Source organism: Peromyscus leucopus, chromosome 1 (genome assembly GCF_004664715.2).
Source record: "Peromyscus leucopus breed LL Stock chromosome 1, UCI_PerLeu_2.1, whole genome shotgun sequence".
Lineage (NCBI taxonomy): Eukaryota > Metazoa > Chordata > Mammalia > Rodentia > Cricetidae > Peromyscus > Peromyscus leucopus.
The window spans coordinates 101,043,857-101,067,425 of record NC_051063.1 but is presented as its reverse complement, the minus strand read 5'-3'; the positions used below and the strand labels follow the sequence as shown (position 1 = coordinate 101,067,425).

The 23,569-nt window shown below is 37.7% G+C and overlaps 2 protein-coding genes across 2 annotated transcripts; one reads left to right on the top strand and one right to left on the bottom strand.

Moving 5' to 3' along the window:
- Nucleotides 1–1,256: 1,256 nt before the first annotated feature.
- LOC114706587 (olfactory receptor 51G2-like) lies at nt 1,257–2,210 on the bottom strand. The gene has a single exon (XM_028889041.1). It carries the CDS (start codon nt 2,208–2,210, stop codon nt 1,257–1,259), a length of 954 nt encoding a protein of 317 aa, XP_028744874.1.
- Nucleotides 2,211–18,293: 16,083 nt separating this feature from the next.
- LOC114706665 (olfactory receptor 52Z1-like) lies at nt 18,294–19,259 on the top strand. Its single transcript, XM_028889155.1, has one exon. It carries the CDS (start codon nt 18,294–18,296, stop codon nt 19,257–19,259), a length of 966 nt encoding a protein of 321 aa, XP_028744988.1.
- The last annotated feature ends 4,310 nt before the right edge of the window (nt 19,260–23,569 follow it).

Below are 23,569 nucleotides of genomic sequence, written 5' to 3'. Positions count from 1 at the left end.
TAAGAATTGAACTAAGATAGTTAGAATTCTGTAGCTGCCAAGAATTCAATCAAAATGTCAATGAGTAGAATTTCATTGTTCATCCAGTGTCCCTTAAATTGACATAGCCATTTAATATTTAGCCCTTGATTATTTGTATCTGATGCTCTTTCTAGGTAGATACTATTACAGAATTTAACTGAATCAAAGGACACTCAGCTAATTTTCACTGGAAAATGACCCACTTGTTATTTGGGAAATTAATATACCAGACATCAGGATTTTCTATGATGTGTTAAATGATGCTCTAAGTTTTGGGAAACCATTTTACTTTGGTTTTCCTTATATTCTTGGATCATGTGTATGATGTGTGAGAGAAAACTAAAAAGGAGAAGGATATTTACAAAATATAACCAAAAATAATAACAAAATACTCTATACTAGACTTCAAATATAAAACTCTTAACAATAGTCAAGTACTGAATAATTTCAAAATATGAACATGGAACGATTTCCTAAAATACCATCAGGATAACTGTATTATGGGAGTGCTGTTATAGTGAGAGCATTTTCCATACAAGCAAAATACTACAATGGCCTGGAATAGTAACCTTAGTAAAAATAGCATATAAATCAACTTTATTTATTAATTAAGTAAATAAATATAAAAGCTGATGGATGTTCAGGGGTCCACTATTTTATTGACCTTCATCATGCTTCCTCCAGAGGACTTCTATTATTATACTCTAATTCCTCCAAGTATAACATTATATTTTATGTACCACTCATTGTTCTGGCCCTAATTCACAGGTCTCACTCTCACATCTCATAATTTGCTGCTGTTTTTGATTCTTTAGATTGATAATTTAAAATTTAAAAGAACAATTTTATTTGCAATGTTTCATATTAAAATTTAAAAATAAAAAACAAACACTTTCCCCATTATGTTAGCTAAGCTTGTTTTTTTCTTCCAAATATGAGTAGCATCTACTTGGTTTTCATATCCCTTTAAATTTTGTCTAGCTCATGAGTTTTATTAAAAGAAGTAACCAAAATAAATATATACATATCTCACACTGAATCATTTACTCTCATTTCACAAAGTAGTAGATCAATATTTCTTTTTCAGGGTTAATCAAAGTACTACCTTCTTCTTAGAAGACAAGAATATCACAGTTCTCACAATATTATACTTTGAAATAAAATCATGTTTCTGAGAAGCAGGTAGATGACAGGGCAGAAAAGTAAGGCATCTCTTTCTTTAAGGCTGTATGTGACTATTTGAGCAAATTTCTTCTATCTTTGAATACTTTACACACTGCAGACCTTATCTGTTTGGTTTTTAAGCTATAAACCAAGGGGTTCAGAACAGGAGTCAAGAAGAGGAAGAGATTAGCCATGGTGACATGGAGGAGAGGAGATGTAAATGTACCAAACCTGTGAATTAGGGCCAGAACAATGAGTGGTACATAAAATATAAAAACAGTGAAGATGTGGGAGACACAGGTGTTGAGCGCCTTTAGTTGACCATCACCTGAGGCAATACCCAACACTGTTTTCAAAATCAAGATGTAAGAAATGACAATAAATACAGAGTCAACTCCAAAGGAACAGAGGACTAGAGACAATCCATATATGATATTGACCTTGACAGGACCACAGGCCAGCTTCATAATATCAGGATGGTAGCAGTAGCAATGGGATAGAATGACACCTTTACAGAAGGGCAACCGCTTGAGCAGAATGGGTAAAGGTACCATTAACATCACACCCCTAACAACAGCTGCAAGTCCCATTCTGATAATCCGAGAAGGTGTTAAAACCACAGTATAGTGTAATGGATTACGAATAGCTACAAACCGATCAAAAGCCATGGCCAATAGAATGGCTGACTCCATGGATGAGAAGGTATGGATGAAGAACATTTGTGTCAAGCAAGAGTGGAACTCAATTTCTCTGTGATTCAGGAGGAAGACATTCAATACCGTAGGCAGAGTTGATACAGACAGACCCATGTCTGTAGCTGCCAGCATAGATAGGAAGATGTACTGAGGCTCATGCAGGATGGAGGTGGTTTTGATAATAAAGAGGATGGTGCAGTTTCCTAGAAGGGCAATTAGGTACATGACACATAGTGGGATAGAGAACCATATCTGAACATCTTCTAGTCCAGGGATGCCTGTCAGAAGAAGGGTGGGTGGCTGGAACCAGCTACTGTTTGTAATCTTCATAAAGGTATATCTTATCCAACCTATGTTAGCTTCCAAAGGTTTCTATTATAAGACAAAAATGGTAAATTTTAAGACAAGAGATAATTCATAATATTCCTCTGGGTCAACATTAACTCTGACATGTTTATATGAAAAAAATCAGGCTTCTAAACCTATCTGAATAGCTGTTTGCAGCTTGGAAAATAAATAACTGCTATTGAATGTAGGAAATAGTAGGATTCCCTTGACTTAGCATACTCAAGCTAATAATACTGATCAAGCATAAGTGAAAATTAAGGACATAATTTATGTGTGTCTCAATGGTGAAAACAAAGTATTCTCAAAATCTTAATTTGGTGTTATTTAATTATGTTTCTGTCTGCTCTGTTTGCACTGAACTTATCAGAACTCTCAAAATAGTCCTTGTACTTTCTCACATATCAGCATCATAGTTAGCAACACTCAAGGATCTGGGAACATTATTTTTCTGATATTTGTTTTGCAGAAATAAAATGCAGGGTTATTTTAATAACTGTTATAATACCTAAGTCATCTGGCCAACGTCCTTTACTGACCCTCATTCTTCCAATGAACTTCTATGTCATTTGATATTTTCTTCTAGAATGATAGGTTTATTATTTCAAAAGAGGAAGTTGATCAAAATATGAGAAAGTAATGAAATAACTGAAACAGTGATTGTTAGTTTTCTTAGCCAGTGCTAGAACAGGATTGGACACCAACAAATAGTTTCTTAGAAAAAATGGAAACATGTGTTTGCCAAAATACAAATAATATATTAGTGAACAAATAATAACACTTTAGTATTTCAAATCAGCATCATCAACAGAAAAGATGTTATTTTATATCTTTATTTTTAAAGACATGGGAACAGATACTATCTCTTATTAGGTGAATTATATTTAGATTATGTACTCATAATTTCCACTTTCCATATAGGAAAAAAACAGAAAATATTGATGTAAGTACAATTGAATATGAAGACAGGATAAAAAGAGAAGTGAAAAACTATTAAATAAAAAACTATCTTTTAAAAAAGCCTAGAATCCAAATACAGTGCTTTTTATAAAATTACACTAAATATAACTATGGCCGAATATTTTAAAGAGCACCTGAGGATCAAATAAATAGAAAGAAATAAGGCATTCTTTCTCAGAGAAAAGGGCATAGGAAAGAGACCTAGGGTAGCTGGGGGATGGCTTGGCCAGTGAAGTGCTTCTTGTGCAAGCTTCAGCCTGGGTCCCTATCAAAAGCTGGATATACAGAGTGTGTCTGTAAACCAAGTGCTGGGAATAGAGACATGACAGGCAGATCCCAGGAGCTCATTGGCCAAACAGTTTAGTGAATCAGAAAGTTTCAGGGACAGTGGGAATAACGAGGAGAGAGACTAAAAAACTGAACTGGTCTCCAAAAGCTGTCACACATACACCAACATGTACACATGTAGACACTGACTACACACATGCACCAGACAGGGAGAGAGACAGATAGACAGACAGACAGACACAGAGACAGAGAGGGAGAGAGGGAGAAAACAAATACACATGCAAAGATTGGGACAAGAAACTTCATTTTTCCCTTAAGAAGATCAGAATTCTGTACTATTTTAGAAATATACAAATGTAAAAACATCACAGACGTTATTTTTTAAAAGTGTAAATATGTCTTTGAAGAGAGGTTTCTTGGTGAGTCATGATATGTACCCACTGCTATCTAGACCTCTATTACATTGTCCTGCATCTGATGGCTCTGGTGCCTTTACATAGTTTTATGGCATCAAGAACTGGTAATGGGTTTTGCAAAGCCTGTCTGTTCTTATGATACAGTTAAAAGGAACATGTGTAGCCCCAGAGAAATAGACTCCCTGAGGACCTAAGACACTAAGAACAAGGTTATCTTAATGCAATTTTCTGATTGGCTTACCTAGCCTGCAAGATTAACTTAAGTAAATGTTTTTAAAGGCACAGTACATACTGGACTGGAGTATCCAATCATGCGACAAACCAACCATGCTCAACCATTCATCCCACTGAGTCTTACCACACTAAAACAAAGAACATTCTTACAAACCACACAACACTCCTATATTAAACCAACACAAATGCATGTAACCACATACCTGCAGGTTCCTACATAAATGTATAATAGTCTCTCCCTTTGTTTTAACTTTCTTCCTGAATATGTTGGAATTTACTGTCTGTATTTCCCTTTCTTTCCTGTGCTTAGTATTGACCAGATCTCAAACACTACTAGATATTAAGATCACCATCCACACCCTTGCAAGGTTTAGTGTAAAACTCACTATATGCTTAGTCTGTATCATAGCTTATTTCATTTTTTGCTATTGTTCACAGACATGTCACTGGTCCTTTTCCATGAAAGTATGTTTAATTTCAACTGATTTGAATAGATTTTCATTATTTTGGAGTCTGATCACATTGGATGATTTAACACACTAGACATAGCTTACTCATTCTTACATTAGACTTTTTGTTACCTTTTGATTATGGCAACAAACAACACTGTGCCTTAGCTCTACTGACAGTAATTAAATCAATTTAATGTTTAGTTTCCATTCAGCCTTCTACTGAAATATCCCTAGATATTTTGGATCATGAGAATTACTCTAGCCATTAAATTCCCACCAAATATCTAGTGTCGCCCCTATAATTAACATTTAGCACATTTGATTTTATTTTTTCCTTTTTTTGTCACCTAAATAGATTTTCTTACTTAATTTACTTAGTGTCATTAATACTGACATTATATACTCCCAATAGTTTTGTGAAGAGAGCCATGTTTTTTTTTATGGATACAAGTTACATAGTGAATATTGCTTAAATAAATAAACTAATTAATTAAAAATTGTACATTCCTACTTATCATATGTATATTAGCACCCAGGAGACATAAATTCACTGGTAACACAAAATCCATTTTAAGTTCTAGTGTAGAAAAATGTTTGGGGGAATCATAAGTTGGCAGGGAGCATTAAAACTGAAGAGTAAGTTACAGTAGACTAAAATAAGGAAAAAGCGATTGTCATCTGAAAGGTCAACTTACTCAGTTTCTGACTTCCAGGTGTCCTGGTGTCAGAAAATAACTTTATGATGGATTTCTCAGATTAGCCAAAACATTATTCTTCAATTTGTACTTGAGGATTCAAAGTCATTTCACCATTTCAACTTTCCGATGGCTATGACTGACTCATTGTAGCTTCCTCAAATCCTTTTGTAGCATCATCTCCTTTCCCCAGTCTTCTTTCAAGTCCCCAAGCAAGAACTTAATCTGCTGTTTCTTTTGTATGACTTCCATCATTTGAATCCTTACCTACTGCAATGTTTTTTCTCAGTTCTTCTATTAGGCATCTCTGTTTTCACCATTGCCAATCTCTCTTTCCTCTCATTTACTAATGATTGCAAGTTTTATTTTAAAATGGAGCAAAACTTCAGTTAGGAAAATCCTGAACAGAAGGCCTCATTTCTGCTGTGCTAATAAAAACACCATGGGAACACTATACCATAAAACCTGAACTCTCAGATTGGCTAACTAGTTCAGAAACACATTTCTCTTCCCTTTCCAGCTTACCCACCTGGGCATGAGTGAAGGATGTGTGGATTATTAAGGAGATAGGCAAAGCCTCTACTAAGGGAGGCTTTAGCTGCTTGGCATGAGAGTTATTTACTACAATACATGGAGAAATAGACAGAAGGTACCAGAGGGAGGCTATCAAAATATTCCCATGAGAAAGTGGCTTCTCCATGCCACACATGAGATGACACAAAACCAATTACTTGGAACTGAGGCCTTCCTAACTTTTCTCAATATCTCAGAGTCTTTATATTTTGTCACACACTCAGTGATGGAACCCTACTGTCTATTGCTAACATGCCACAGGCTTTACATTATAGGTGATGATTTTCTCACAAGTGATATTTTGGTGTCTAACCTTACTTTGAATAATTTTTTAAGTGGATAATCTTTAAATATATTTGTTTCATTCTTCCTAAGAAAATAAAGGTTACAATCACTGTAACAATTCATCAGTATCATATTCTTTCACAACAGTGAGATGCTATATATTCTTGATAGGTCTATGTCCATTTACACTGAGCTAATGGTCTCATTATAAGTATTGTTTTTCTCTTCTTTTCTTCCCATAAAATTATTAACAATTTTCCAATTCATATCTGTCTATCTATCTATCTATCTATCTATCTATCTATCTATCTGTCTGTCTATCATCTATCTATGCAACTAACTCCAAAACATTGGTATATAGGTGTATACTTCTTATGGTTGTAAGGTTTTTATTCTCTTTTCAAAGTTGTATTATTTACTTCCTACATAATACTAAACTATAAATATAAAAGGCTATGAAAAATACATCCCAGACACAAAACCTTCGACCTACAGTCTGTCCTGCCTGCAAGATGTGCTGGGGCAATGGTGGTGCAAAACTTGTGAAAGTAGTCAACCAATGTTTGGTTTAACTTGAGACTCAAAGGCTGAGGGGCCCCCAACTGGATCAGGCCCTCTGAATAGGTGAGACAGTTGATTGGCTTGATCAGTTTGGGAGGCATCTAGGCAGTGGTACCAGGTCCTGGGCTCATTGCATGAGTTAGCTGTTTGAAGCCTGGGACTTATACAGGGAGACTTGGCTCAATCTGGTAGGAGGGGACTGGACCTGCCTGGACTGAGTCTATCAGGTCGATCTCAGTCCTCAGGGGTGGCCTTCATCTGGAGGTGGTGGGAATGGGGGGTGGGCTGGGGGGAAGGGGAGGGGGGCAGGAAGTGGGAGAACAAGGGAATCTGTGGTTGTTATGTAGAACTGAATAGTATTGTAAAATAAAAGAAAAAAATAAACAGGAAAAACAAAACAAAACAAAACAAAAAAAAACCTTGAGACTCGAGCCACCAGAGGGAGCCCATGTCCAACACTGCCTGGATGGCTAGGAACCAGAGACCCAGAGACCTAGTGTAGAACCAAGCACGACAGAGGGAAAAAAGTCAAAGGGCCTTGTCCAGTAGTCGTCATCAGAGAGTTTCCTTTGGCAGTAACGGGAGTGTGTTCAGAGACCCAAAGACAGGCATTATGTGGAAAGAGTGTCAAAACTGGAGGTGTCCATTGAGTACCTCCACTCAGAGATCCCAGAACCTCATGGAAGAGGGGGTAGAAAGATTGTAGTGGTCAGAGGGGATGGAGGACACCAGGAGAACATGGCCCAACAAATCCACTAAGCAGGGCTCACATGGGCACACAGAGACTGAAGCAGCATGCACAGGGCCTGCATGGGTCTACAGCACAAGGATTTCTGCATATATGTTATAGCTGTTAGCTTGGTGTTTTTATGGGACTCTGAGTAGTGCAAGCAGATGTATCTCTGACTCTATTGCCTGCTACTGGGACTCTCTTACTCCTTTTGGGTTGCCTTCTGCAGCCTTGATTTGAGGGCTTTTGCCTTATCTTATTGTATCTTGTTTTGTTGTATTTGGCTGTGGTCTCCTGGAAGCCTGCCCTTTTCTGAGGGGAGAGAGATGGGGAGTGGATTTGGTGGAAAGGGAAGGAGAAAGGGGAGGTGAAATTGTGGTCGGGATGTATAAGAAACAATTTTCAATTAAAAATTTCAAATAAAAAATACACTTGAATGAAGAATAATGAATGGATGGAATACTTTACACTTGCCCAAAAATAGAGTAAAGGGGATTTCATTTATCTTCTTACCTAAGACAACAGTGATAGAATTATGAGACAACCATCCCTTAACAACAAAGGTTAACAGTAAATTCTTTAAATTGATGCTGGTGTGGTTATTAAAGATGAACCAGTAAATCTGTCACTTATACATCACATGCACCCATGACTGTCCATGGAATCCTCTGTCTTAACATTCCTGTTTACAAGTAGAGGCTGAGAAGATTAAAGAAAAGCATCACTTGTGAAGTTTAGAGACCAAGTCAGGTGTATGGACTTTGTGTTGAATGTACTTGTCAGTTTATTAGCACAAACACTGCTCTTTCCACACAAAGATGCTATCAATTTTTGTGCAATTGTTCCAATGTATCCAAGGTATAGGAACATGAATACGAATTAAACATTAACTTGTTAATTTTCAAGACATCTGTTACTGTAATTTTGTAGAAATCTGAAACTTGCATTTGGGAACAGGTATTAATGAAGTTATTGCATTAAATGTGTTTTCTGAAAATGTGAAGTTGTTTTAATACCAAATAATCTTGTGGCATCAGGCAAAACAACCTGTTTGCAATCTATAAACTTATATTTTAGGAGCAAATAGTGTCTAGTGAAGAAGTCTTGATCTATTCTTAAAATAATTCAGTCTATCTTTGCCTCTTCTAGCTTTCATGTTGTTTAAAAGACTATAATTTAAATTAAAAATCTAAGTTACTGTTCCGTATTACCATCAACTGTAAAAGTCTGTAAGTGTGCTTATACATATTCATGTATTGTTATCTAATCCCTGTCAAATCAACATCCTTACTTTGACCTATGCTTCTATTTCAGGTACCTGTTTCAGTGATTACTGAATCTTGACCATTTAGCATAAGGAAAACCTAATAATAATCTATTTAATGTTATACAATTTAACAGTATTTCATAAACATAATATACTTGACATGTTACAACTTTAAAATGTGGTTTTATTATTGTATTAAAGAACTATTTCCAATTATATTCATTACTCTAAATTTTTACTGTCAACTGTGTTAGCTTGTCCAAACAATGTTATTTGGCACAGAAACCCATACTTACTTTAAAGCTAGGTTATGAGCTATTTGTGATGATGAATTATTTTACTCAAGCTTTGATGTCAGTAATTAAGCAATAGAAAAATAACATCTTTGTAAGTGTGTTGCTCAGATTTAACAAAGACAGTATTAGCATACTCTGAAAGTGAAACACTGTTGTGGAAAAATGTTTGACTAACATACACAAGAAACCGGTTTTGCCCCCACCCCATGCCATATGGCCAGGATGGACAGAACTCAACCAAATGCACCAACCAGGAATTGCCCAGTGGTTAGGCAGTATAATGATTTTTTTGTGATAAGGAAGCATGGCCCAGCCCAGTGTCATGGCCACCTGAGGGGGACAAGGAGACCCACAAACGGGCCTCAGAATATCCGCCCTGGGCTCCAAGGAAAAAAACCTAGGCCTGCCTGGTACCTTGAAGCACCAGCCAGATGGACACTATCAGAGTGAGCAAAGGCATGGCATGGTGTGTTAAGGGAGAGAGAGAGAGAGAGAGAGAGAGAGAGAGAGAGAGAGAGAGAGAGAGAGAGAGAGAGACGGTTCAGGTCCTGTGGACAGAAACATATTTGAAGAGACTAGATAGAGGAATGGAGCAGGCTGAGATGGTGTGGGAGGTGATCCCTTGACCAGGGACAACACATGGAAAAGCAAGCTCTGAACTTTGAGAGCACAGGTGAGCCAGCCCTGAGGATGGTAGCCTGGGAAACCTAGCCCCACAACCTCATCTACCACATGGGCTGGGGAGAGATGCCCTCACTCCCCCCACCCACTACTGCTGGCCCATCAATGCCTGGGAAAGGCAAGAGAGTTGGCCCTGTGGTCTTAGTAGGGGGAGAGCTGTCCCTGACCCCCCACCAACTGCACCTCTCCAGGGCAGCACAATGGAGCCAACTCTGTTAGTGGAGTGTGGGTGAACCAGCCCCGAAATTGTGAAGCTGGAGAGCTGTCTCCATTTCTCATCTGTCTTGTGACAGCATGGGCAAGGGAAAGATGCCTCCCCCAACCTCCCATGCTCATCAATGACTGAGGCAGATGGGAGTGCTGTCCCTGACCCCGAAACAACTGCAACACTCAGGAGAGCAGGCCCTGTACCTTGCCAGGGCAGCACAATAGAGCCAAACCTGTTAGCAGAGGTTTGGGTGAGCTAGCCCCGAAGTTGTGAGCATGGGAGAACTGTCACCATTACTCATCTGTCTTGTGGTGGCATGGGTAGTGGAGAGGAGAGTTGCTCTACTCCACACCCATCAACACTTGAGGTAGATGGGAGAGCTGGCCTTGTGGTCATAAGAACAGGAGTGCTGTCCCCCACCAGCTGCAATACTCAGGAGAGCAGGCTCGGCCTATTGCCTGGGCAACGCAATAGAGCCAATCCTGTTGTGAGTGAGCCAGCCCTGAAGTAGATAGCAAGGGAGAGCTGTCCTCATCACCCATCTGTCCAGTAGCAGCATGGGTAAGAAAGAGTTGCCATACACACTTACTTATCAATGCCTGCTGAGGCAGGTGTGAGAACTGGCCCTGTGGTCATAAAAGCAGGAGAGCTGCCCCTGCCACCCACCCCACCACCAGCAGCAGCAGCAATACTTGGGAGAGCAGGCTCTACACTTTATCTAGGTAACACAATAGTGCCAACCTTGTCGGTGGAGGTGTGGGGAAGCCATCACCAAAGTTGTAGGCATGGGAGAGCTGTTCCCACTACTCATTTGTCATGTGGAGGTATAGGAGGGTGAGAGGATGCCCCTCTTACCTCTTGCCCCTTACCACCTGCTACAGAGGACAAAACTGACCCCCTCCTTTACCAGCTGCAGCACTCAGGAAATGAGCCCTGCCCATCCCCTAGGCAGCACAGCAGAGCTGCCCAGTGTTTGGAGGTAAAGGTGACCCAGGCCAGATGTTATGAGCAAAGGAGAGCTGTCCCCATTACTCATCTGAGATATGGTGGCATGGGCAAAAGAGAGATGCCCTTTCCCCCATTCCTCATCCATCAACACTTTAGACAGGTAGAGGAGCTAGCCCTGGGGTCATAAGAGCAGGGGGGCTGTTCCTGCCCCTCAATGGCTGCAGCACTCAGAAGAGTGGCCTCTGCACCTCATCTGGGAAACACAGTAGAGCTGGCCCCGATGGTGTAGGTGGGGGAGAACTTCCCTGGAGGGTGTGAAAGCAGGAAAACTAGTCCCACTCCTCGCTCATTGCTGCAAGGCTGAATTAGCTGGGACAATGCTGGAGAGTTCACCCTGGTGGTGAGAACAGGGGAAAACTGGCGGGTGGACCAACCCTCCAGCTGCTCATGCTTAGAATCAGAGTTATAAATTGGCCTGCCCCAATATCTACCCCATCTATGATCTGCTAGAGCACATGAAGGGGCCTGACCTACAGACCCAAAGCTGCAGGATCTCCACATCACAGGGCAACAGCAAGATATCCAAGAGGAGTCCTAGTGAGGGCCCAGCATCAATAGTGTAGTAGAAACCAGAGGCCTTGAACCAGACCAGTGACTCTGCAATGAACACTTGCAAGTAAAGATATATAGACAAAAGTGTTTACTTTGTGACTCACTGTGTTACCCTGTAGCTTTCATGATGAGGCTTTTGATTTTTCCCTTTTGTTCTCTTAAATTTTGTTTCAGTTGGGGAGGGGCGGTTCATTGCCAGAGGGTGGGTATGAAGGGACAGGGAAATGAATGGGATCAAGATACATGATGTAAATGAGACATAGAATAAATGACATAAAGTAAAAAACAAGAGAGAGAGAAACTCATTTTGAGACTCAAAGAAAACAGTACTAAATTGTACCTTATTTCACCTCCATAGATTGTGAGCTAATATTCAAGATAAATCAAATCCTAAGGTGACAGCTGGTAAGATTGATCAGTGGCAAAGATGAATCTCTGCTCTTCCTGGGGCCCCAAGTCTAGTCCCTATGACCTGCATCAAAATTCTCACAGTCATTTTTAACTCCACTCTTAAGGCATCCTCTTTAGGCTTCCTAGGATCTTGAGCATATGGCATATGCTCACACATATACACATACATATACATAAAAAATTAAAATCAATTTTATAAATAAAAAAACAAATTTTAAATGAATTACATATAAATCCCTAAGGAGCACATTGACAGAGTAAAATGTAGGTTTATGTACCCTGACAACCACATTCTTACAGTGTCCATTTTTTAAAAAATTATTTCTGCCAAAACAGCCATAGTGTATGTTTCTGGGTGTAATAGGGTTTTGCTAAACCCTCAGAATTGTCTCAGAGAGATAATCTTCCTAGAAATTTGGTTATTTAATTTAATGGATCTTTAGGTTAGGTGCTTTGTTTTTGTTTTTCTTACCTAAGGACCTGGGCCTCAGAAGACCACAGGCATTTATTGGGATCCCTCAATTCTACTGAGTCTTAAGTCTCTCAGGATTGAGAAACTTATACCAGCGTCTGTGTGAGCAGTAGGATGGAATTAATGAGAAACAACTCACCTTGCTGACCACTAGGGAGTCTGTAGCTGCAGAGTAGAGGAGGCAACAACAGCCACCATTAGAAGTTAGAGAATTCATAGTGCTGGCTGCAGATGGTGTCCTCTAGTGTAAGATTATAGACAGTCCTCAGTCCTCAGAAAGGGATGGTGACAATTTCCCAACTATTCTTGTCTCAGGTATGGCACTTGTTCAGACAGTGGCTTTAGCTGTTTTAAGGTTGAGAATGGAAGCAAGTGTCACACTCATGAAATGTGTTATACTGATGGTTGTAACTGAACACCTGAAACAGTAGGGTATTACTGTTTCAGTCCTATAAGTGTTTATTGACAAATAGATTATATATTTTGATAGGTAATTACCATGATGGTGAATTTCTCCAGAATGTAAATTATGGGTTTTCCTAAAGTAGGAATATTTTTCCTAAACTAGGAATATTTATTTTCCCTAAAGTAGGAATAAGCCAAAAAAGAATAGTGGGTATTTTCACCCCAATATAGTCAGTGACAAGTTAGGGTTCCTGTAAGTGAAGAAAAATCCATGTGATGGTTTAAGAGTCTACCTCAGAGGTGTCGCTGTCTTTTCAAATATTAAAGGCACCAGAAATGTGCCTTGTGTTATCCAAACCAGAAATGAAAGAACACCTTCACTAATGAAGCATTAGTGGAGTAGGTGAGAACATCTGATTCTCAAAACAAGAGCTGAATTTGCTGGAGGATCTCATGGTAAGTTTCATTTACTGGTTTGTTTAGTTCCTCATTACATGCTTGATGTGGCACTATGTATTGATTTTCACATTGGTTAAACTTTTGAACAAAGTGGACAAGATGAAATAAGACATAACTCAGAAGTAAAGCATATGGGAGTGATGTAGTTAGGAATGAGGAAAAAAAATAACTTGACTCTTAACAAAAATTAGCGTGAGTCTAACAAATCTATGAGCAACAGACTGCATAGGGACCTTAGTATTTTTATGAATTTCACATTGTCTCAAAGGAAGAAAAACCAACCCAGGCCAATCCTCTCTTTCAAAAGAATGTTTCCTAATGTTATTTGATTTCCAGTGGCTGATTTTTTTCTTTGTTTGAGTGGCTATCCTCTTGGCAGTCGCCAACCACGGTGACTTTGTGCCATCACATATTCAACATCTCCATCCCCTTGCAATGTGACTGGACCTGACCCCCACTAACCCTTTGAAATTTCAATAAACACTGGTAGATGACCTAAGATTTTTATTTCAAGTTTTATTCTCAACACAAAAATTGACACATCATATTGACTAGCCATGAGTCTAATAATAATAACAATGTAATGGTGGAAAAACTTCACAATAGCTCTGCAAGTCAGAGCTATGAGAACTCAATGGGAAGATGACGTATTTGCATCAAGGAGGCCAGGATTAAAGACAGCTTAACGGGGTGTTGTTGTGTAAACAGCAAATGATGGGGTGTGTTAAAAAAAAGGTGAGCTGAGTTCCTGCTTTATTATATACAGGTTGTGTGACCTAAGCAAGTTGCTTAGCCTGTTCATATCTCATTTTTATGTGTGGTATATTAACCATACCAGTAGTCATATTTATATGCTAGTATGATGTTTAAAAGATATTTTATGAGCATTAAACTACAAAATTACAGGACAAAACTGATGTGAAGGTCTTAAAATATTTAGTTAAACAACATAAACAACACAAGTTATTAAAAGGTAGATAGAATAGTCTGGACAGTTAGAAACTGTCACTGTTCCTACCTAAACTATGCACCAGAGATACAATAGAGGTGCCCATACAGTCTGTTTTGTTATGTTTTTAATTTTTTTTTAATATAAAAGAATGAGCTACAATATGATCAAAAACCACAGCCTGGTGTTTTTGGTCTTTGAGCTCCACGAATTGGATTTTATACATATTTTAAATAGAATGATGTATAAGCTGGTTTTACTTCAGCTGTTATAGACATAGAGGTCGGAGGAAGGCATGTCTCAGCCAAGATCATGGTTGATTGGGGAGAGCTGAAGCTAGAGCTCAAAGGCATTCAGTTGTCTTTCTATGCATATCAATTCATCAGTTCATTGATTTATTTTCTTTCTAGATACAAACTACTTGCCTATTACATAAAGATAAAAATACAACTTAAGCAACAGGCACTTTATATAGTATGTATATATCTAGTATATATATAAATCTTAAGAAGATTGTTTTCTAATGAGACATATAGAGGATGGATCCAGACATCAAGAGAGGTGTAAATGAACCAGGAGGAAGATAGAGGGAGTGGAAGCCATAGTCATTATACACTGTATGAAAAAAATGCAATTTCAGTAAGAAATAGCCACTATACATATATATGCATTCTTAATACATACATATGTATTTCTTGTTATTTTTTTTTAAATTTATTCATTTTACATACCAACCACAGATACCCTTCTCATTTCTCCTCCTGCACCCCCACCCACACCTAACCTCCACCCAACCCACTCCTCCTCCCCTCTTCCAAACAGTTAAGTTCTTCCATGGGGAGACAGCAAGCTGCCTCAACTGAATGTCATTTTTTTAAGAGCCGGCTGACTACCTGTTTCCTGTTTGTATTTTTCCAATGTGCTTCATGGTCTCTGTATAAGATGGAGGAATTCTCCAAGAATAGTTCTAGGGTGATTTCTGAACCTTCAAAACCACAATGATTTTGCTCAGGATAAAAAAAAAAATGATAGGATAAAATCTGGCATGTGGGTTGGTTTCTATTATCTCTATCTGGTACGATACCTGAATCAGTTATAGAAATGATTACTTAGTGAGTAACTGTGTGAGAGACACTGTTCTTACTCCCTCACAATTGTTACCCTCACTGAACCACATATCAGCGCAATGACAGACATACCCGTTGTCACCACCTCACGTGAATACACTCATATACACAGATGAGATTTTGAAGGCTGGAATTAGAGTGAAGTCAGAGTCTAAGACCCAAGCTCTTAACCTGTTTTTTAATATTCTTTGCCATGTAATACATGTTGTGCAAATAATGTGAATTCCATAAGTATCTGCTAAATAGCAATTCATATAGGAAGCTAATTAACTTATATAACCTTAAAAGTTTAACTATCAATATTGTTATGAAAATGACAGTATATAAAACACAAAGGTGCTTTTGTTAATCAACAAAATTAACAGGAACCAAACTATTCTTTTAAAAGTACAGCTTACCTACACAGAGAAACCCTGTTGTGAAAAAAAGAAAAAACAAAAAATGTACAACTTACTCCTTTAAATTCTTGATTCACCTCTATGTTAATTAATGGCATCACTACATTTTTCCAAATTGTGTCAAAATAATTTATAAGCTTTGTTCAACACACATTAATCTGCTGCAAAGAAATCTCTATTTTATGCATTTGCATATACACACATCTACCAAAACAGTTTTGATGGCAACGCCATGGTTCTGTTTAGGTTTGGTGTCTTGAGCCATCCCTTATTGCTAATGGGAAGTAATAGCAGTGATTCTATTTTTCTCTTCTTCAACTGGAACAACTTTTTACTCAACAAAAATTTGTTATTCTATATGCTGAAAACACAGAAAAGAACAAAAATAAGCACATAGTCCCTTTGAAAACATTGCTTTGAAATGATAAAACATTATTTGTCTTGTATCATAATTTATTATTGTATTTCCTCAGGTTTAATAAATCATTCTTAGCATCAAGGTTTTAACCAAAAGCCATACACTCTGCCTTCCATCTGAAGCTTAAAGTTACAACCTATGTGTCCAATCCTATGTCTCATTTTGCTTAGCCCTTAGTGTGTTAGATGGCTTGAAATGTGTGCAGTTATATGTATTTTTTCTGAGCTTTTTATATGACTTCCTTGTTCTTCCCAAGGACAAGCTTTTCCTTTGTAACTCAAAAGTGTCTCTGATAAACAGATTTAATGACAATATTTTCATGAATCTTTAATCTGCTTCTTTATAAACATAGTATCTATTATGTTAATGACACATTGAATATCTTCAACTGTTTCTATCCTGAAAGATGGTTGTTTGTCCATGCTTTGAGTTCTCTGAAAGATATGAAATCTTTCTAATTGAATATATGTATGATCTATATCTGTTTATCTCTTCAACATAGTACCATAGTAGAGTGAATTTTAATTCTTTGATATGTTTACAATTCAGTAATTTAATTTCTATGAGCCTTTTCTCCATTATCATTGAAATTTGTTTATATAATGAATAAAGAAAAGAAGCCTGAAATATAAAGAGAAACTAGAAGGCATGTGTGAACAAGGGTCAAGAAAAGGTGAGGATAGAGGGAAGAAGATAACTCTGTGTGTGAAAGAGTATGCATGCTGACTTCTAATAGTGAAACATAAGTGCTCACTCAGCTCAGCATTGGTTACAGGTGTGTCCAAATCATTATCCACAAGTTGCAGATAGCCATGCACAGCTATGATTCTGGGCCAGTTGACACTCATAATATACTTAAACCACTATGAGAGCGTTCTGTGTGTGATTTTATTGTAACTTAGTTACATAGTTCTTAAGCATGAACTTTGTAGATCACAATGTGATCCAGAGAAGACAAAATGTCAGGTGCCTGGTTCAATTGGAGCATTGTGCTCTGCAGTCCTGCCAGACAACAAACCTTGATTCAGTAACAAACACAAAACTAGTATAGCATTATTCAAAACAAGGATTACTCATTTATTTATTTAAGAAATTTTTCCTCATTTTATATACCAACCACAGATCCCCCTCTCTACTTCCAGCTCCCCCTCAGCCTCCCATCCATTGCCCCCATCCTCTCTTCCAAAAAGGTAAGGCCTCCCATGAGGAGTCAGCAAAGCCTGGTATACTCAGTTGAGGCAGGACCAAGCCGCTCTTCCCTCCATCAAGGCTGAGCAAGGTGCTCCACCAAAGGCAACAGGCTCCAAAAAGCCAGCTCATGCACCAGGGATGGATCCTGATCCTACTGACAGGGGCCCCTCAAACAGACCAAGCTACACAACTGTCTCCCGTATGCAGAGGACCTAGTCCAGTCCCATGCAGGCTCCACAGCTGTTGGTCTAGTTTGTGAGTTCCCCCAAGCTTGATTCAGTTGTCTCTGTGGATTCCCCCACTACGATCTTGACCACCTCCCTTGCTTACAGAATCCCTCTTCACTTTCTTCAACTGGACTCCTGGAGCTCAGCCTGGTGCTTGACTGTGGTTCTCTGCATCTGCTTCCATCAGTTACTGGATGAAGGCTCTATGATGACAGTTAGGGTGGACTACCCACATTTTTATATCCTTAGTTTGTTAAATAAACTACTTAAGTAAGGAAAAGGCAATTCTTTCACTAAAAGTTTTACATTAAAATAGTACATAGGTAATGGGTAACACTTACTCAATAGCCATGAGCTCCGCAAAGACAACAGGTGTCTGACCACTACATCTCTAGAACTTGAAGAAGAGAATTGTGTTTGAACATCATAAATGAACAATATGGGAAATGAAAAATGATAGGCAAAGCCTGCCAAAGCCTCCTAGGTCTGAAGCAAAAGAAGTAAATACAAGGCATTTAATGGTGTAGTCTCAATTTCAAGCCACCTTAAAGTTTGCCACTATAATTAACATTTTTACGTTTTCCAATCAACAAAGCTTTATAAAACTTTGGTTACTTTGCTGTTAAAGAAGTCTGTACATACCTGAATTGCAAGAGATTAACATTTTCATAAAATAATCTTAGCCAACTGTGAGTGTTCACATTTAATCTAATAAATTAACCATGATTCTTTCTTCTTGTTTTTGTTTTTGTTTTGTTGTTGCTGTTTTGCCTTGGCAGGTTCAGAACTAGTGGGCAAAATAAGCATGACAACATTTTCAACCACTTTAAATCACACCAATCTCAGAGACATCTGGTACACCATGATTGGGATTCCAGGACTAGAAGATGCACACATATGGATCTCTATCCCTATCTGTTCAATGTACATAGTGGCCATTGCAGGCAATGCACTGCTGTTATTCCTGATTATCACTGAACGCAGCCTTCATGAACCCATGTACCTTTTCCTCTCCATGTTGGCCCTGGCTGATATCTTTCTGTCCACAGTCACAACACCAAAAATGTTAGCTATCTTCTGGTTCCAAGCTGGAGGCATTTCCTTTGCTAGCTGTGTGTCTCAGATGTTTTTCCTCCACTTTATCTTTGTGGCAGAGTCTGCCATACTGCTGGCTATGGCATTTGACCGTTATGTGGCCATCTGCTATCCACTAAGATATACCAATATTCTAACCCCATCTGTCATCAGCAAAATGGGTATTGCATCTGTGACTAGAAGCTTCTTCATCTGCTTCCCCCTGATCTTCCTTGTTTATCGGCTCACCTACTGTGGGAGGAACATCATTCGGCACTCATACTGTGAACACATGGGCATTGCCAGGTTGGCCTGTGATAGCATCAAAGTCAACATTTACTATGGGGTGATAGTGGCTCTGTTTTCCACCTGCCTAGATGTGGTACTGATCATTGTATCATATGTCCTTATACTTTGTGCTGTGTTTAGAATTCCTTCTCGAGATGCCCAACTCAAGGCTCTGGGTACATGTGGCTCCCATGTCTGTGTTATTCTCCTGTTCTACACACCAGCCTTTTTTTCTTTCTTTGCTCATCGTTTTGGGGGTCACAGTATACCACTGCATGTGCACATTCTCCTTGCTAACCTCTATGTGGTAGTACCACCCACAGTCAATCCCATCATTTATGGTGTGAAGACTAAGCAAATTCAGGAGAGGGTTATCCAAATCTTTTCTTTAGGCAAGACATTTTGTTGACATAAACCAAGCAGCTTGGTTCAGTGCTTTATAATTTTCCCACGAACTATAGAACTCAAGAATATCTGAAGTTACAATAGGAATATTAAATCAAGAGAGTATTAGTGAAGGCCATCATGGCAATTTTGAGCAATCAAGAGTGAATTCTACTCGGCATATATTTTGTTCAGAACAATACTAGAACAAGGACACATTATTTTATGTACTATTTTTCATCTTTGTTACATCATACATATTCATAATAGTTCAAAAACTTTCAATTTTATGTTAACACATAAAACAGGAAAATAAATGGCATGGCCCTTGTTTATAAACCAAACAAATGGAGACAGAATCTTGTATAATTTTTCATTTCAGCCCACTTTTCTAAAACTGGGAAGTGAAGAGTGCTGCATGTCCAAGACGTTATTCCTGTGCAGTTATCATACTAGATTGGTCACTGAGCATTTGGGTTCCAAGTTCAAGTTTTGTATTAAAGATGTCTGATTTTGGTCAAAGGTAGTCTTCTTTCATTGTTGCACATACATCTCCAATTTGCACTGATAGATGGATAGATAGACAGACAGGAATGTCCTACAGAAAACTCCTAAAGTAGTGCCATGTATAATATGAAAATAATAATTTTGTCTATTATTATTATCAATTGAAAAATGAGTATGAATCTGATAATCCTAGAAATTTAATTCCTTTTATTGCATTTATTCTTTCACATAAGATAATCCTGGAGCACGCAAATGCTAAGAATCTTCACTGTATGTACAGGACAAGGACTAAGAGAGGGAGATCTTAACCACATTAGGACAGGTATTAATTACAACAGTTGAAATAGAATGTCCCTAATTTTCTCTGTGAATAAATGTGAAGGTGGCAGCTATCCATCTTGGCCATTATGTGAAGAAGGCACTGTAAACTTCAGAATTTTCATAAGGTAATAATTACAATTAGTACTAAAAATAACAAGTATATATCAGACATAAAGTATGATGGGATATTAGAGAACATTTAAAAATGATAAGTAATTGAACACAGAGGAGTCTTATGTATTCACTTGTATAAATACATTAGCAAATTCATAGCCCATGTGTACATGTTCACAGCATTGAAAATAAATATGAACTAAAAATATAAATGTTCATGCTGAATTTGTTAAAATACAATCCAACTATAGCATAGTAAAACCGTTACAATATAAATTACAGCAAAGTGTGCACAAGGAAATAAAATTATTACATTACATAAAAATAATATATAAATACATAAAAATAATATTTTATTTCCAGAAAAACAAGAAAATGGAGATAAAATAAGGTATATGTAGGAATGTATATATACATCTGAAACAATGTTTATCTTATTTGCATAAAATAAGGAAGAATAAGTACATTTTCATTGCTAATTTAAAATTTTTAAGGGAATATTTTAGTGAAAAACAAGTTTAAGCTCTATAAATTCTCTCCTTCACATAATAGATACATAGTGTTAATATTACCTTATCCCACTAGTCTGTAGATATTCCTGTTGTTTTCCTTCATATATTAGAATCTTACCTACACTTATTGTCATACGTCTCATTCTTGTCAAATATCTAATCACCTAATAAATCATTGAAGATTTTTATTTGCTGGGGTTTTTGTATACAAAAATTATGTTTTAATTATTTAATTGGAATTGTTCCTCATTGAAAAGATGATAATTTAGGACTTCTGATTTTTGTGAAAAATAGACAGAGAATGCCCCTTTGAGCCATACTTAGTGTGATGTTGTTGTCAATGATGAGAAAAGAAAATGTATATATTTCTACAGAATTCTTAATTCTTATTTAACAACTGTTTTTTCAAAATTCAAGATTTATGCATCCAAAATACTATTGGACTCTAGACTGACAGCTGGGGATCCTGTATGGGACCTAACTAGGACTTCTGCAAGTAGGTGACAGTTTTGTAGCCTGGTCTGTTTGTGGAGCCCCTGACAATGGGACCAGGATCTATCCTTGGTGCATTAGCTGGCTTTTGAAGCCCATTCCATATGGTGGGATGCCTTCCTCAGCCTTGATGCAGGTGGGGGCGCAGGGGAGTTAGTCCTGCCTCAAGTGAATGTGCCAGGCCTTGTTGACTCCCCATGGGAGGCCTTACCCTTTCTAAGGTGTGGATGGGAGTGGATTGGGAGAAGTGGGGGGCAGCAGGAAGGGGAACTGTGGTTGGCATGTAAAATGAATAGAAAAAAAATTAAAAAAAAAATACTTTCCTAAGTGTCTGGATGAAAGCACTTCCTAGATTTTACCTTTTAGAGGCTGGGAATAAAGTCTGAAATTGGTTAGTTTTAGAAACAATAATCTCTGCCCACCAGTATCATTGCTGAAGATCTAAGAAGACAAATAACTATTCTAAGAATGGGAGAGGGAGTTGTTCAAAAAAAGGAATCTACACTACATTGTGCTGTTTTTTAGGATACCAATTTCTTGCGTGTGTATAAGAAAATTACCTGCAAATAAAATATCTACCATTCCACAGTTTAAGAAGAAAAATGTCCAGCTCTATAAGACCTGGATAAGTGAGTTTTCTCAACCAAATTGAAATATTTTATAACTTACAAGACACACAATAGTTTGCAGAAACATCACAGGTGAGATTTTTAAAAGATCCTAGAAAAGAGAAATACTTAGGAAATAACAATCCTTGACTAGCTTTCCTCTGTTCATTCACAATGAATATTACAAGAACATACTTTAGATTAACCTGTTTCTAGGTCATTCTGTAATAATAGTCACATTGTGGCTTGCTAGTGCAGGTAGGATTTTTGTGTTAATTCCTGAAAACTACATCTGAATAATAGTCTTTTTATAAAACTAATCCACCATTTAGTCTTTCTTTTTTGTGTTTTTGTTTGTTTGGATTTTGGTTTTTGTATGGTTGGTTAGGTATTTAGGCTTAATTAAGGATCCAGAGTTCATAAGACCATGGTAATTTTCCTAGATACCACAATTCTACTGAGGGCATGCTTATTGGGAATAACAGTGCTATATAACCTGTATCTGGATGAGTTCATGTACCTAAATCCAGGAAAAACAACCTATCTCACATAGCATCAGAGAGAACAGTTGCCAAGTTAAAACAAAGGTAAGCACATCTACAATATCACATTAGAGAGTTGATGATGACTTCTTTGTGTCAAGTTTCAAGTTAAATACACTCCTGATTCCTAAGAAAAGAAATGGCACTTTTTTTTCAGTCGTGCCTGCTCATGCTATGGCATTTCTTCAAGAAAGTTCCTTTAGCTGCACCAGTGTAAGGAATGGGAGCATGTCTCACCCTCATGAAATGATATCTAGTATAGATAGTGATGACGGAACACCTGGCCAGACTCTGTTCTTTCAATCAAATGAAATTTTCATTGAAATATGGTTTTTTGTAACATAAAATATCCATAACAGAAAGATCTCCAAGACTGTAATGATGAGTTGTTTCCAAAATGGGAAAACGGGGAGAGAAAAAGTAGGAGCCTTCCACTTCAACCATAGTCAATTATAGTCTGGGTTTGGTGTAAATAAAGAGAGGTATCTGATTCTACAAGACTTTGATTTTATTTATTACATTCAGTTTCTTGATTTAAAACTTCAGATTCTTTTGAAATTTAAAAGGAAATGGGTTATCTTCCCCCTTCAACAAAAATAAAAACAAAAGGCACAAAAGGAGTTCTGGTGAAGTGAGAAAGCCTGATTCTCCAGACAGGAAGAGCTGAATTTCCAAGAGACTTTCATGATGGTTTTTATTCATTGTGTTGATTTGTTTTGCCTTTATTCACTTGTTTTTGGCACATTGTATTCATTTTAAAGCAGCATAGAATTGTGATGATAGTTGGAAAGATATAATATGACATGAAATCAAAGCAACTGGCATAGAAGTGTAATTAGCAATAACATAACATAGGAGGAGAAAATTTAAGTGCAAAATTTCATTCTTAAAAAAATAGAAGATCAAGAGTGATAGATGGATGTGGCTTTCACTATGAGGTGGGTGAGTAGTTCATAAAATGAGTTTCTTATGATTATCGATGACCTTTCCTCTCAAAGTTGCAGTAGGCTGTTACTTTGAGTGAGTGAAGCAGTAACCTAGAGAGGAGGAGAAGTGATGTAAATTACCATAGAGTCATAGGGATTCCGGATGTCACTCAGATCAGCATGAAATGACTGGAGTTGAGAAATAGAGCCTGAAGTAAGAACTCTGAGAATCATGTTATCTCTGCTAATTACATCAGCATCCAATTTAATTAACAGTATCTAAGATACCCTCCAGGATCAATTCATTCCTACA